This window comes from Miniopterus natalensis, chromosome 7, assembly GCF_054644295.1.
Source record: "Miniopterus natalensis isolate mMinNat1 chromosome 7, mMinNat1.hap1, whole genome shotgun sequence".
Taxonomy (NCBI): Eukaryota; Metazoa; Chordata; class Mammalia; order Chiroptera; family Miniopteridae; genus Miniopterus; species Miniopterus natalensis.
The window spans coordinates 79,641,359-79,656,786 of record NC_142087.1 but is presented as its reverse complement, the minus strand read 5'-3'; the positions used below and the strand labels follow the sequence as shown (position 1 = coordinate 79,656,786).

Sequence of the window (15,428 nt, the reverse complement as noted above, 5' to 3'; positions counted from 1 at the left end):
CCTGAGGATCCTCTTGAAATCACAAGATATATTCTGATATATAATTATGTGTATATATAATATGTCTTTATTGATTTCAGAGAGAGGAAGGGAGAGGGGGAGAGAGAGAGAAACATCAATGATGAGACAGTCCCTGATCAGCTGCCTCCTGCATGCCCCCGACTGAGGATCGAGCCCGAAACCTGGGCATGTGCCCTAACCTGGAATCAAACTGTGACCTCCTGGTTCATGGGTCAACGCTCAACCACTAAGCCAGGCTGGTCAGGCCGTGATATATTTTTATATCCACCCTCCAAATTTTAATTTGTTAGGTAAGTATACTCTGGAAAGATAATCTGATGATAGAAAGTTCAAAGCTTGAATTTCTGCCTTCATTTTAGAGTCTGCCATTATTTCCATCTGTCAATAAAAGTAAAATTTAGTCATACCAGAGTCCTCTGCTACAGTTCTGTCAACAATTTAGTAAATCTAGACTTGTTTTATTCTCCAGAACCATGGGCAATAGTCTTTAGGTTCAGCCAGAACATTCTAGAGCTGCAACAGCTAAGAATATCAGGGGACTACCCAGTTTGGATGCCTTCAATAACCAGGAATAGTCTGGGGTCTTTATAATTACTTTCTCTTCTTTTTCCCATCATAAACTATGATACAGCCCTAGACAATGGGTATATAACTATGAGGATAAAAACAGACCAGCTCCATCCAGGTAATCTTATCTATTAGTATCCATGATTCAATGTGTCAGCAACCATGTACTACCAAACAACACCCACCTTAGTTGTTGGTTACATAAAATTTCAAGGAGGATGTTTTTAAAATATTACGTGAATAGCTGCTATTAAAGTAAAAGGCAATCAAATATATAACACTTGAATTTAAAAAAACACCATACTTCTTTTCTCCAAAATGGTTGGCAAGTAACATAAGGTCTCTTCAGGATACTGTCAAGTTTCATTTGGTCCCGTTTTGTCAGTGGAATTAAAGTATCTTTAGGTATATTTAACCTGGAAAAAAATAGATGAAAAAAAATTAGTAAAAACAGTGTTCCTATAACTTGAAGTTCACATATGTTTCATTCATATTTATTGTACTATTCAAAGAAACTCAGAAGTCACAGATAAGAAAATTAGTATAGATCCACCTTTTAAGTCCAGAATTTTGGGGACCTGGCATGTCCTAGACCAACAAGTGATCAAGTTGCTAGTGGAAGCCTATTATAAGTTGTTGGTTTTCTTCACGTCATACTCATAGGACGATGATAGGAAGACAGACATTGGTTATAAAACTAATGGTGACAGCACCAGTATCACATATACCCATACTAAGGCAATGCCAGAGCTCCACAGTCTTGAAGCAGCGAGGTCCAGTATGTGTAGCCACATTGAGATCCATCGTGGGATTTTAGGTTCCATTGAGTACTTAATTCTTTGTATTCACTGAGAATTTTCTGGGCCATGGAAATTAGTCTATCACTTTTCACTTACACGCACATGTGTGCATGCACATACACACACACCTATCTAGTTCTAAATTTAAAAAAAGTAAAATGTAATTTTATCTTGGTATGTGTTTTAAAAATAGAACATAACATGAGAGGTCCAGGATTTATGGTGTGGGCTACTTTTTAAAATCACAAATTCTGGATTTCTCAGGAGATCTCCAGTTTCAGTCTTTTCCAATGTCCCTATAATTATGACCACTTGCCAGTGGCAGCTCCTGGATAGGGTGACAATTTGATTGAAAGGGGGGCCTAAAGGATTTCCCTTGAAGCCATGTTTGTGTAGCTACCGCACTGTTGTTTTTATTTTTTGATTGTACATTTATCTGGAGTGGCTTTTGAGGGCACTAATGGAATTATGAGTCATAGTGAGAGTTTCTGCAAGCCCTACACCTTAATGCATATCAGATCATTTGTCCTGAATTTGTGTTAGAAATGGTATCCACACAACTACATCACCCCTAAGGAATCTGAACCATGAACATAACGCTAAACTGAACAAAAACTTTGATTCATCAGAAAGTAAATATTCAAAGATCAAAAACTAAATGTTTTTTCTTGTGCCATCGTCTTGTAAGAAGTGGCAATCACCCAAACCCTGTTCACATTCCATATTTAGGAAATAAGCACCCATTACCAAAGTTCACTCACTGCTTAAATAACCCAATCACCACGTTAAAGTTCATTCTCACTGGCAATTGCAGCAATAATATTTTAAATATCCCATAGCAGAGGTGAATAAAAGTAATGTTCTGTGCTGATGCACAGGTGGGGTCTTACTCTCCAGGGAAAGCAAAATAATTAATCTATCCATAGGGCAGTGAAAGCCTGGACAGTGTGCACACCCTTTGACCCAGCCATCATGGGAATTCAGCCTACAGGACTAATTAAAGCTGCAGGCAAAGACTCACTTACAAGAGGGTCCATCAAAGTGCTATCAATTAGAACAGAGATTTGGAAGCCATCCATATGTCTGACTTTGAGGGATTGGCTGAACAAACACTGGCACATCCAGAATTTGAACTAATATAAGACATTAAACTGAAGTTATAGAAGATAAATGTACTTATTGATATGAAAAAATGATCCCATCATGGTGTATGAGAACAGATTACAAAATTATATTAGAGTATGAGCCCATTTTTGTGAAAAGCTATGATTATGCACAGAAAATAATCCACAAGGGTAAAGCTGTTCATCTATAGGTGATTTTACCTTGTTATTTAATATTTTTCTATAATGAATGTATATATTAGACATGTCAAACTTTATGTAATGTTAAAATGAGATTTTTAAATGAAATTAAAATTTTAATTCTATGATAAAATTGATTTATATGTCAAATGATGTTGTCAATAATGTCCACTTACCTAAATTCAATGTATTATACTTTCTAAGTATAGTAAATTTCAAAATATTTTAATGGTAAAGGTAAAAAAAAATGTTTCCTAGCTAGACAAAAGTTCAATGAACTAAATTCATTTAGGTATTTTAGTAGTTGAAACAGAAACACTGATGAATTTAATTCATAGCTATGTAATCCTGAATCACAGTGAACAATGTAAATAAGTCGCATTAAGAGCTTTCCCTTGCAGTGACTTTTAGGCTTGTGACATATTACGATGACTCATTATTTTAAGTATCCCCATTCTACTAAACAGTCTAACCTTTTAATATCCGAAGGGAGGAGACCAAGCCATCTAATAGCTGGAACTGTGAGATTATGGGCTTCAAAAGACATAGACTAAAATAAAGAGCAAAAGCATATTAGGTAAAGCTAAATTGCAGAGAAATAGGACACTTGTTTCTGTAGCCGATTTTTTTTACTTATGAAAAAGTACTAAAGGCTTCATGCCCCCAGAGCCCACAGAAGAAAGTCACCGAGAGCTTTGCTAAGCTGGACTTTCAGTGAAGGTTTTCTTTTCATTTCCTTTTTAAAAAATCTTCATCTGAGGATATTTTTTCCATTGCATTTCAGAGAGAGTGGTAGGGGGAGAGACAGAAACATGGATGTGAAACAGACACATCAATTGGTTGCCTCGTGCACTCCCTCTGACTGGCTCTAGGGATGGAGCCTGCAACTCAGGTACATGCCCCTGGGTGGAATTGTACCCAGGACCCTTCAGCCTGTGGGCCAATGCTCTAACTACTGAGCAAAACCGGCAGGGCTTAAAGCGAAGGTTTTCAAATTGCTCTGCAGTACTTCTCGGTTGATTTTCTACAAAGTGAAACTAAAAAGGGACCCCCTGACCTGCACTTATTACTGTAGTACTGTGATTCCATATCTCAACACCTTGCTCAACCATCATCCTTTTCATCTGCTCCAAACACAAGCATTAGGGACACTCAAGGAGCATACCAGTGGCTCCCAAATTTGACCATACGTCAGAACCACTTGGAGGAGCTACCCCTAGAGATTCATTAGGTCTGGAAAGGAACTGAGATTTGCATTTCTAACAAGTTCCCAGGTGACACTGATGCTCTGGTCCAGGACCATAGCATCTTGAGTGGTGAAACTGGTCCTTACGGTAGGAGAAAAGGGAATTGGCAAAGTCAGCATTCAAGGCTACACACAATGTTCAGAGTATATTTGGCGATCAGACAATGTTGTTACCCTGAGGCCCAAGGTTACTTCAGCAGCCAGGAGAGTGGAGGATATTAATGCCTCCTCCCCACAGCTAACCCCACTCTGTCATCTGTAGTCACACTTGTCATGCTGGAAGCTGGAATCACAGTCACAGAAACAGACTGGCCCTAGACTCGGAGGGTAGCTTCCCTGGAAACTTTTGAGGGCTCTCCATTTACTAGGGGCTGATAAGTGAATGCAGAAATAACCCCAAAGAATTAAACTATCTCAATAGTGGAAAAAGAAAAATACTTTTCTATACTCACCATAGATCCATATTTATAAATGCACATTATTTCTATGCCTGTTAAAAAGAGTTAACTTTAAAATTAGATTTCTTGTATATTATAGGTCAGATAATTTGCACTCTTAAATTATGTCTAACAGCCGCAAATTTTATTTTTGCAGACATTACCAATGAAAAATTTATGGTTCGGTTTAATATGGCTAAAACAACAATAAATCACCTCAAATGATGATAGTCATTAACTTTATTCTAATAATCTATTCTTTTAAAATATTTATGGAAGTATTCTAAGAGCAGAGAAACACAAAACTGCAGATATAATCTAATTAGGATTGTTTGAAATGTAAATGCTAAGTTACCATGCGGGTCAGCATCTACCAGGGTGAAGATGGGGATGTGAAATGTATCCCACAGCTTCTTGACCAAAAGCCTGGTGTTCAGATCAGGCACGCCCTTCCCCTAAAAGCAAGGGCGAAATTATGCATTTTAATTACAGTAGAATAAAACAGATAAGACAATATCCTTATCTTATTAATAATGTAAATGTTAGGTTCCCTCACCTTAAATTTCAGGTGGTGGAAGACTGGTGTTGACCGTGAAAAAGGCACAAAGTTGGCTCTGCCACTTCTTAGTAGCATGAACCTAAATGAGTCCCAAAACCTGTGCAGTTGAGGGCTCTGTAACACCTTACAAGGTTATTATAAGAATTAAATTATTTAGTAACCATAAGGCACTTAGAAGAGAACATGGTTAAAATTTAGGATTTAATAAACTTAAGTGGTGGAAGATACTATGAAGTCATTAAAACAATAATTATGTAGGAAAGTAACTTACTAAGCATCACAATACTGTTAAGAGAGAGAAGCAGAAAACCAAAGGGGACAGAGAAGGAAGCAAGTAGAGATTAAGAATGGGCTTCCCATTGGCAGCTTTGAGTTTGAAGTCCCTCTCTGCCAATCATTGCTGGGTGACACTGGGCCAGTTTCTTAGTCTCGTTAGGCTGTAGCTTTATTTATAACATCGGGGTAAATATGCCTGCCACATAGACTTATGGCACTATATCAAAGTGGTGCTGGGCTGTCTGAACTCGAGTCCTGGTTTTGACCAGCCATAGCCTTGTGGTAAATACCTTCCTGCATCCCAGTGCCCTAATATTAAAATGGAGTGATGATAGTACCTACCTCATAAATTGGTTGAGAAACTTTACAAGTTGCTCTGTGACAAATAGCGATAGATGTGGACTCTATGTAAAGTGCTTAGCAGAGTTCCTGGTCTACCAGGATCACTCAGTAAATGGTAGAGTATTTTTATTTTTTCCTTTAGGAAAAGATAACACAGGTATGTGGTGGAGGAGTCAAAGACTACCAAAGGGGATCCAGTGAAAAATGACCCCTTCCTAGCTTGACCCCCATTCTCAGCTCCCCGCTTCAGAGGCAACCACTATGGGTGTCCACCTGTGGGTGTTTCCTGGGAGTAATAGCAGCACTTATCAATGGACATCATTACAGCACCAATGTGTAGATAGGCAAGGACTAGAAGGCAGCTTGCACGAAGAAAGACAAAGTGGAAAAAGAGGATTGTGTGTGATTTTTCCCTCTTTAAATATATGTTCTACAACCACTGTTAGATCTTCTCTTCAACCCAGATGTGACAGAGAGCTGGGATTTACATACATCTATTAAGCAGTAGAACCAGATACAATTCAATCACCAAGGGCTGAACAGAGACCCTGTCTGCAACAGATTGGCTTCCAGTCAGCCCAGCAAGTTGTGAAAGGGGAAGAGGATTGGGCCAAAGAGTGAGCCACAGAACACCCCTGCCAAGAGATCACTCCAGGGGTTCAAAGACAACCTCTATTGTTTATGAGGGCTTAGTCTGCATTCTACACATCCACTTCAACTAGGTGCCACTAGGACTCCCTGCTATCGTCTCATATTTCTAAAACTGCACTCAAAGTGTTTCTTTCTACGAAGAACTGAGCATTCCTGCCATCTGTCCTGTCACTGTCAACTGATACTGTGGGTCCCATACATCACACATCAGGGTCATTTTGACTCATTCCTTATATCTTGTGGTCACCAAGTCCTTTTGAATTGGCCTTGGAAATGTCCTTTGTTTCTGTCCTTTCTCCTTAACCGTTCCTCTTTCATCTTGATACCTAACAGCCTCCCCACAGGCTCCCTGACTTCAGAGCTCTCCCTCTCCATCTAACTGATGACACTGCCACACTGATCTTTGTGATTTCCTTTCTCACCAACCCCAAACCCTCTGTTAGTGCCTGATAGTTCCGCACTAAATCAGGATGCCTCCTTGGGCGTGGCCAGGCCTTCCAAGACTCCCTATAGCTGCCCAACATCCTGCTTCCTCTCCAGGGCAGCTCTCCTCACTGTTCCCACAAACACAGCTCAAAAACACTACAGTGATATTGTTGACCAAATAAGCCAGAATAATTTAAAGTAGATGAGCTTCTCTCCTTTATAATCCTATGTTTTTATAAAGATCTATAAAAGTAAAAGAAAGCTGGGCAGAAGAGGGGAACCTGATCCATTCTGTTATTCTGTCATCATTCCACCTGCCCACACCCCAAGCTTCCTTTATTCCCACCTCTTTCTTTCCTACTCCAGCCCATGTCATCCATCATTTCAGTTTTATGAACTCCTCCCACATTACCCTGTAGTAAGAAGCTTATTACCCTTTGCTAACTGATGCCAGTAGTGCCCTGTGTGTTATCTAAATGTATTCTCCTGTGTTCTTTGCTGTTCTTTAAACACTTATGGTTTTTTAAAAAGCATGTTCCTTTTGTCCGGTCAGTGTGGCTCAGTGGATTGAGCATGGTCCCATGCACCAGGAGGTCACTAGTTCAATTCCAGGGCACATGCCCAGGTTTCAGGCTTGATCCCCAGTAGGGGCTGTACAGGAGGCAGCCAATCAATGTTTCTATCTCTCTCTTCCTCTATCTCTAAAATCAATAAAAACATATATTTTTTTAAAAAGTAGGTTCCTTTGAATACAAAATATAACTATGTATCTAATATCTATATCTGTATTCATATCTATATCTATATCAAGAAAGAAATTGAGACTTTAAGGAATTTGCACACACAATTGTGGGGATTGGAAAGTCTGAAATCCATGGGGCAGGCCAGCACTCTGAAAATTCAAGTAAAAGTCGATACTGCAGTCTTGGGACAGAATTGTTTTTTCCTCAGGAAACCTCAGTCTTTGTTCTTGAGGCCTTCAACTGATTAGATAAGGCCCACCCAAAATTTGAAGAGTAATCTGCTTTATTCAGGTCTACTGATTGTAAATGTTAATCACATCTAAAAGCTATCTTCATAACAACATCTAGACTTGTGTTTGGCCAAAGAACTAGCTTAACCAAGTTGACACATCATAAACAGCTTTAGAGACTACCCTTAATTTTGTACACTTTGGTTTCTCATAGTGTCTAGGAAGAATGAGATGATGTATTAAGTAATAAGTAGAATGTCAAATTGTATGTGTATTTCTGATATTTTGGAGTTTGGTTTGCATCTGTGTGTCTGTGTGTTAAAGTCTGTGCCATATGCTCAACGTTATTGGTGTGTTCTTCTAACTTACATTTTCAAAACAAGTATATGCTGCCACAGCATTTCTCCTGCAAATGTCCAAAGAAATGTAATCTGTACATTTCAAACACTGCAGTTAAATATACCTCCAATGATAACGTTTAATAAAAGTTCACTTCAGATTCTGGAAAAAAAAAAAAAAAGCAGGTTCCTTTGGACTGACTTCATGAAATTATTTGGTATACAAACCTGTGTGACAAAAACAAGGAGCAGCTCTTGTCCACTTAACCCTGCCCAAAGCTCTGCTGTTACCATACTATAGTCCAGACAAGTAGCGCCTGTGGGGATGGTGTGAGGGTGACACCAGAAGCTTGTGTACCCTCCCTATGGTATTAGAAAATCACTGATATTTATGATTCAGGACCATCACCTTCATTTTAGTCAGAACTGAGGATGTTTAAACGCACACCTTGGAAATTTTGTTTTATGACTCCAAAGGATGCATCCTATTGATAAGAGAATGCTGTCCAAGCTGTACAGATGACATTACCAAAGTACTACATTAATCTTGGAATAGTACTAAAGGTGGATAATATACCGTAACCATGATGCTTGGAGACATTTTGTTGCAAAAGTTGTCATCTAGCAGTCGCTGAAATGTGGCATCTTTTTCTACAATTAATAGAAATTTCGCATCGGTAATTAAATCTGTGAAGTTAAGGCAGACAAATTAAAGCAAGAATATTTTAATTTAACTACCAGCCAAATAATGGTGCCCTACAGATCCTTTCAAAAGCAGCTACAGATATAGTATTTTCATTTTTACCTGGAAATATGTAATGGATATCTCTGTTCATATATGTAGTTACCTGTCTCTCCTACTAAATAATGAACTCCTAAAAGAATCCTACAGAAGGGACTATGGAGTGTTCATCTTGACCACTATAGGGTCTAGCTTGTTGGTTACACATCAGAAGGTTTGATTTATCAAAGTAATGAATGAATGAACATTTTAGAAGTTTAAATAGTTTTCCCATCCAAAGGATACTCTGAATTCCTTGAATATTAGATGGCACAGCAACAGCCTAAGTTAACAAAACAAGACAATTTTAATTTCAGATTAAAAGAAAGTATAATCGCATTTCAAAATTTATCACAAAAACTCTATATACTTGCATTAAAAAATATATACCTATCATCAGAGGTTTACGCCTCAGTAAGAAAATACACACATAACCCGAACTACTTCCTGGCAGGTGAGAATTTCTTGGAAACTTTGCAGATATGTGGCTTAAAGAGCAGAAATGGATGAAGGAAAGACTTTGTCATGTAGGACCTCATAGGCATCAGCTTCCTTCTTTTCAAATTGGTGAGCTGGCCCTTTTCAAACTGCTGTGCTAGCTTACTACTATGGGCCTTCTCTACACCAGAGCCGAGTATAACAGTTTAGGTTTATACGTTAATTTCAGAACCAGAAAACTATATGAAGATTACCTAAATAACCATGCTAAAAGGATCAAGCCACACTCTATCTGAAAACAACAGTACATTTTAAAAAGAAATGTGTACATTTATTTCAAAGACATTTAACAATGGCATATTTTAAAACTATGCCTATTCATATACCTATTCATCCTTCAGTTTTATTTTAAAATCTCAAGCTACAAACTACATAACAAGGGAATAAAATACATTTCTAAAACAAGGAATCTGAAAGGGAGTTAAAATATGTAAAAACATTAATGATACTTACTGTTGCACAGCTACAATTCACTTTGGTGCCATCTTCCTCAATATATCTTAAATTGCCAGCAAGTAAACCTTTTGATGTAGATAGCTAAAAAAAAAAAAAAAAAAAAAGACATATTTGAAAATTTTTTCACAAGTATATCTTATGCTGCAAAGTCATTCTTCATGTACACCTGCTAAAATATGTTTTAAGTTCAGATTATATTTTAAGAGGTGAAAGAGAAAATATGTAAGAGTATTTAAAAATGAAAAGTATTTGTTAATTCATCTATTTTTGGGTTCATTCATCCAAGGGAAAATATTGAGAATAGATATTTAAATTTAGTGAGAAAAATATAGTATCAAAAGGCGGCACAGATCCAATTGATTCTTCTATTACAATTTTTATACCAACATTTTGTCTTAAAATATGACGTTTTGTATTAAGTGCTACTTACTATATGTAGACACCTCCTTGGCATCTTTAACATACAGGAAATGTCATTGATAATGTTGTCTACAACAGTCTGGTTACCAAAGAGTTGGCTGTCGGTGTAATATATGTCTCTATGAAAATATTAAAAATATATTTTTTAATTAACCATATTCTCTTTGAATATGACAAGTATTGGAGTATTATTTGAAGAAAGTTTTAACTGGATGAAACACACATGTAAACAAAGTAACCTATTACCTATAGTCTAGTTTGATGTAAATTTTCAAAACATATAATGAAAGTTAATCTAACTAAATCTCACATTTCATTTTAAAGAGTGATTTACCAGAATAATATATTTACCTTTTAGTTGCGTAAGTGTTGCTCTGCACTAATTTATAAATCATGGACAATATTTTAAGAATTAGAGCTGGAAAATAAGATGCAATAAACAAGTTACTCATCATTTCTCTAATTCAAAACATTTAACTGTCCCCACTTACTTTCCATAACATTACAGGAATTAATATTTCCCAAACAGAAGTGTTAAGTATAGAATATAATTGCCTCAAGAATCAGATAAAATTAATTGTTCAATGAACAGCAAAACTGAGAGAATGCTTTTCCATTGAATCATGTACCTTGAAAATTTATTTTGGAATTACAATTTACTTCCGTGGTTAATGACAATGCAAAATTCTATAAATTTATTTCAAGTACAAGGGTGGTCTGTTAAAAAACATGTAAAATTGCTTAATTGGGAACAATGAAAACCTGGAAGGTAACCAAATCAATTTAACCCTAAAAGCTAAGAAAGATCAACTTACCAAAATTTTTAACTGATTTTGGTGAATCACTTTTGATTTTCCTTGTGGTACAGTGAGGTACCATGTGAAGACCCACAGACTCTTCAAACCTGTAATTTTGTTTAAAGTGAGGGAATAAAATAAAAAAGAATTCATTTCTGAATACCAAACAATATACACTTAATGGCCTCGTCCGCATATCATTTAAATCCATATTTCTTTGTAATGTAAGCACTAAAGCTTTAGGATAACCTCAGTTATAAGCTTAGATAATTCCAAGTGATAATTGGGTAATTAGTGTTGTGACATATAGAAGCACTAAAAAAAAGTGGTTAAAATAAATTGATTACAGACCTTTGATTATGTGTGTGAGTCTGTGTATTTCTTTCCTGGAAAGACATTTAGTGTATGTGAACTATTTTCAAATATTTCATAATTTTATTGGCATTTTGTGATTTTTAACAATTTACTCATTTAATAACTTTACTCGATTTAGTAAGTTGTGAAACATTTAATTTCTAATTTACCTCCAAAGTTACATTAAATAGAATCATTTATATTGCTGTTAAATTGAACTACCAAGCCTGTCCTAAAGGGGGCAGAAGGCACCAGGTAAATAGGCCAGCTGTCAGCAGCTTTGAGATACTCATCTTGCAAAATATGATTCAAAAACTTCCTTTTTATATTAATTATACTGATCATAAAAGAATACTTAGTGATTCTGAGCCTCGAAATTGCTTTTATTCTGTTTTATAACTCTCACTGAGAACTATTTTTGTAGTGTTTTTCATTATTTAGTGGAAAGATTCTATAGGCTGAGGATCTCAGAAAAACAAACTATGTATCTAGGTGCCAAGATTTTGATAAAGCTGTTCGCTGATTTTACCCTCTTGGACACATGACTTAGCAGGGGAAGCTCTGTTGGGAGAAAGAACCTTTGAAAGGTGCTCTATGTTCGGAACACATTTATTTTGGTCTTGGTATCAGGCTGGTTGTAGGTCCCCTGGACAAGTAGTTTGCTTTCTCAGTATAGATGACAATTTCCCCCCTTGAGTGCTAGAAAGCTTAGATCTAACTTTGTAGCATATTTTTAGCAGCACTGTAAGGCCTTATCACATGCATTTTGAATTCAAATCTCTTTCAGAGCTCCATTCTTTCTTCCTAGCATTCTTTTCCTTTTGCCTTATCTTTCACGCCTACTTCCAGTTTATATAACCTAGTATTTGCAAACTTCCTTAAATCTGTTTGACAGGGTAAAAGCAATAAAAGATGAAATCAGGCTAGAACTCTAACTTGAATAAATTCAAATTATGACATAGATACTGTACTTAAAATTTTTTAAATGCCCACTTTATATTTTCCCAGCTTGATCTTTTGTCTACTGTGAATGCAGGTGCTTCGTTTCTTGCCAAGCTTGTGATTATGTCTTGAATAATATTTTCTATAGATGCAAGAACCTCAGAACTGAAACAATAAACATACTGTGATTCCATCTTATTTCTAAATTAGGTCTTTACAATATGTAACATTTCCCCAGATCAACACTGAAATAACTTTTTGTTTCATTGGTTGTTTTTTAAGACTAGGTAATTCATGTCACTAATGATATCTCACTAAATTCTGACATCAGTACTGCATTAAAACAACGGTATTTATAGTGGTTACTTACGAGAAATTTCATTTGCTTGTAATTTTACTTTTCAAACAATTACCCATTGAAGTAATATCTCCCTTTTAGATTAATGACTAGACAATACAATTTATAATATATTTTAACCTACTTTTCATATTAACCTACTTGAATACAAACTCATTGGCTTGAAATACTGTTTCAATTAAAAATGATGTCAGACTGGCTTTGAATTTAATTTCTTTCCCAAAACTGCTTTGCAAAAGTGTTTCACAAGAAATACTTTTTTTGTCCTCGCTGGTTTTGCTCAGTGGTTAGAGCATCAGTCCGTGTACTGAAGCGTCCTGGGTTCAATTCCGGCCAAAGGCATGTGCCCTCAGTTGCAGGCTCGATCCCTGGCCCAGGTTGTCCCTGGCCCAGGTTGGGGCACATGCAGGAGGCAACCAATCAATGTGTCTCTTTCACATCCATGTTTCTCTCTCTCTCCTTTCCATTCTCTCTGAAAAGCAATGGAAAAAATATCCTCGGGTGAGGGTTAAAAAAAAAACACGCTTCTTTTTGTAGCATATTTCTCTAATTGATCTCATGCTTTAAATCAGCCCTTTTGAATTTTAGTGATACAAAAAAAAAAGTTTTAATCACTACCATGAAAAGACTTGGCAACTATTACGCCACTTTACAGCAAACTATTAAGACTTAACCCAGTTTTCTGTCAGCTGACTTTTAATTTCACACGCCATCAGCTTCAAAAAATGCTGTTCAGTTATAAACACCGTTAGCACATTGCTTAGGATGGAAAATCAAATCTAGCCAATGGGCAATATGTAGATTCTTCTAATTTCCACAGGAACTTGCTTTCTTTGGAAACACATGCATCAGAGAATAAATTTTAAAACATTTAATATTTTCTAATAGTGACAGGTAAAAACTGACTCGAATATCTCATTCATTTTTTTTCCAGTTTGAAAAAAAAGTTTCAGGACAATACTGTGATCAGCTCTGAGGTACAGTCAGGTTCATTTACGTCTGAAATGTAAACAAGGGGCTTCCACCCCATTTTCCCCTCATCCTCATAAATTCTCCCTCACATTAAATCCTTATGTAAAAATTTGTTTGTTTGCGGGTCTTTCTTTTTTTTTTGAGAGTTGGTTTGGCTTAAAAATAAAAAACAGACATTTGCTTAGGCTGAAAAACTTTGTGATAAACCAGAAAAGCAGATCAAGGAAACAAAATAACAGAGCATTTGAAGTAAAAGTTGGCAATAACAAACATATTTTCTGTAGTTATTTCCAAGTTGGGTAGCTGCAGAATCGCTGTAATTGATTTTATCAGCACCACACTGTGAACTTTATTGATATTAAAGAAATCATTTAAAATATACACTGTCTTCACTTCCAAGTGAAGGAAACTGTTGTTATAAACCACTTAAAATGTGTTGACTTCTTTGTTCATTTCGATAAAACACAATTGAGTGAGAACTCACAACATTCATTTTCTCTTAAAAAATAAATCCCGAAAACTCAAATTAAAATTTTTATCCAAAAAAATTTGTTTTGTTTTTCTTAACTGTTTTTCCAAATTCTCTGCCCGTAAGGATCTCAGGAAACCTTCGAGCCCAGCTTTGGGGATCCTCCCAGAACATTCTAGACGCGGAACATTCTAGAAGGTGGGGGCTGGGTGGGAAACGTCACTAGGCTTTTTGCAGTTAAGAATATGAATTAAAAGCATTAGAGAGAATGGGCGCTGAGGAGGGCGCTGAGGAAGGCGCCTTCGGGGTTCACGGCTGGCCAGCCAAGGGGTTCCTGCCGGTGGTCTCCACACCGGGGAGGCCGCCTTTGGCCTCTAAACGGTAAAGGCCAGAAGATACAACCGGACATGTCCCCAGAGAGCACCTCCTGCCCCCCGCCGGGTCATGGAACATTCTCTCTTTCCCCCTCCGCACCCAGGAGCCCGGGAGGCGCCCTTATACCTGGAGGCCAGGTGCGTCCCCCCACCCACAGGCTCCCCATCGCCTCTCCTCAGGGCAGCCAGCAGGGAAGCCCTGTGTTGGTCCAAAACCTGGAAGAACGAGGCCTCAGGCCCCATAGGCGCAAAGGCCATGAAGACAGGCGGCGATGAAAAGCGCCCGGCTTAGGAATCCCACTTGCCCCCGAACCGCTCTTCCCCGCGTTCGTTCGCAGTTCGAAGCGCTCGCGGATCAGGCTTTTCCCGCGCTTCCGGGACGAGGCGTCCTGCGCATGCGCAACCTCACCCCACCCAGGCGGGGCTGCGCAGCCGCATGCGCATAGCACCGCCCTTGGAGCGGCCTGCGCACGCACCCGCAGGGCGCCGGCGGAAATCCCTGGAGGCCTGTGTTGAGGTCGTCGTGCAGCGCGGTGTGGCCGTCAACGGGACCAGCGGGCATATGCTTGGGGTGCTGACGCTGGATCTCACTGAAATGGTTTCATGTTGTTTTGTTGTTATTGGCGGTTTAGGGAAAGTAGTACCGGAGATTTGTCATTGGCACAAATAGTTATGGCGACTGGGCTGTGCGCTCAGCGAGCCCGCCCCTGCCCCTGCCGACGCTGAGGCGGGTCCGGGGTCGGCCCCCCTCTGTTAGGTCTCCGGCCGCCCCGCAGGTTCCTTGCGGGCTCGTCGCAGTTTTGCGCGTGAGAGGAAACTGAGGCCCCCAGGTTCAGGCAGGCCTGGGTGAACATTTAGCAAATTAAAATGCAGGCCACTCCGTGAATTTCAAATTTCAGGTTAATACCTAATACCTTTCTCTCTCTCTCTCTCTCTTTTTTTTTTAGGGCAGCAAGATCCCATGCAATCTCCGGAACATACTTTTACGAAAGGCGTGTTGTTCTGAAATTCGAATTTAGCTGACGTCAGGTATTTTAGCAATGCTGCCACCGGACCCTGGCGGGCTG

The 15,428-nt window shown here is 38.2% G+C and overlaps 1 protein-coding gene across 2 annotated transcripts; it reads right to left on the bottom strand.

Annotated features, from left to right (window-relative positions):
• Window positions 1-279: 279 nt before the first annotated feature.
• On the bottom strand, window positions 280-14,619 carry SPO11 (SPO11 initiator of meiotic double strand breaks). 2 transcript variants are annotated; one of them, XM_016203418.2, is made up of 13 exons: window positions 14,489-14,619; window positions 12,240-12,353; window positions 10,911-10,999; window positions 10,447-10,513; window positions 10,106-10,214; window positions 9,673-9,756; window positions 8,968-9,004; window positions 8,518-8,627; window positions 4,731-4,830; window positions 4,391-4,428; window positions 3,166-3,242; window positions 893-1,004; window positions 280-399 (listed from the first exon to the last, which is right to left on the bottom strand). In XM_016203418.2, the coding sequence occupies exons 1-13, from the start codon at window positions 14,617-14,619 to the stop codon at window positions 280-282; spliced, it is 1,188 nt and encodes a 395-aa protein (XP_016058904.1). The 2 variants fall into 2 exon arrangements, with proteins under 2 accessions (XP_016058904.1, XP_016058914.1); XM_016203428.2 differs by lacking the exon at window positions 12,240-12,353.
• Window positions 14,620-15,428: the final 809 nt, after the last annotated feature.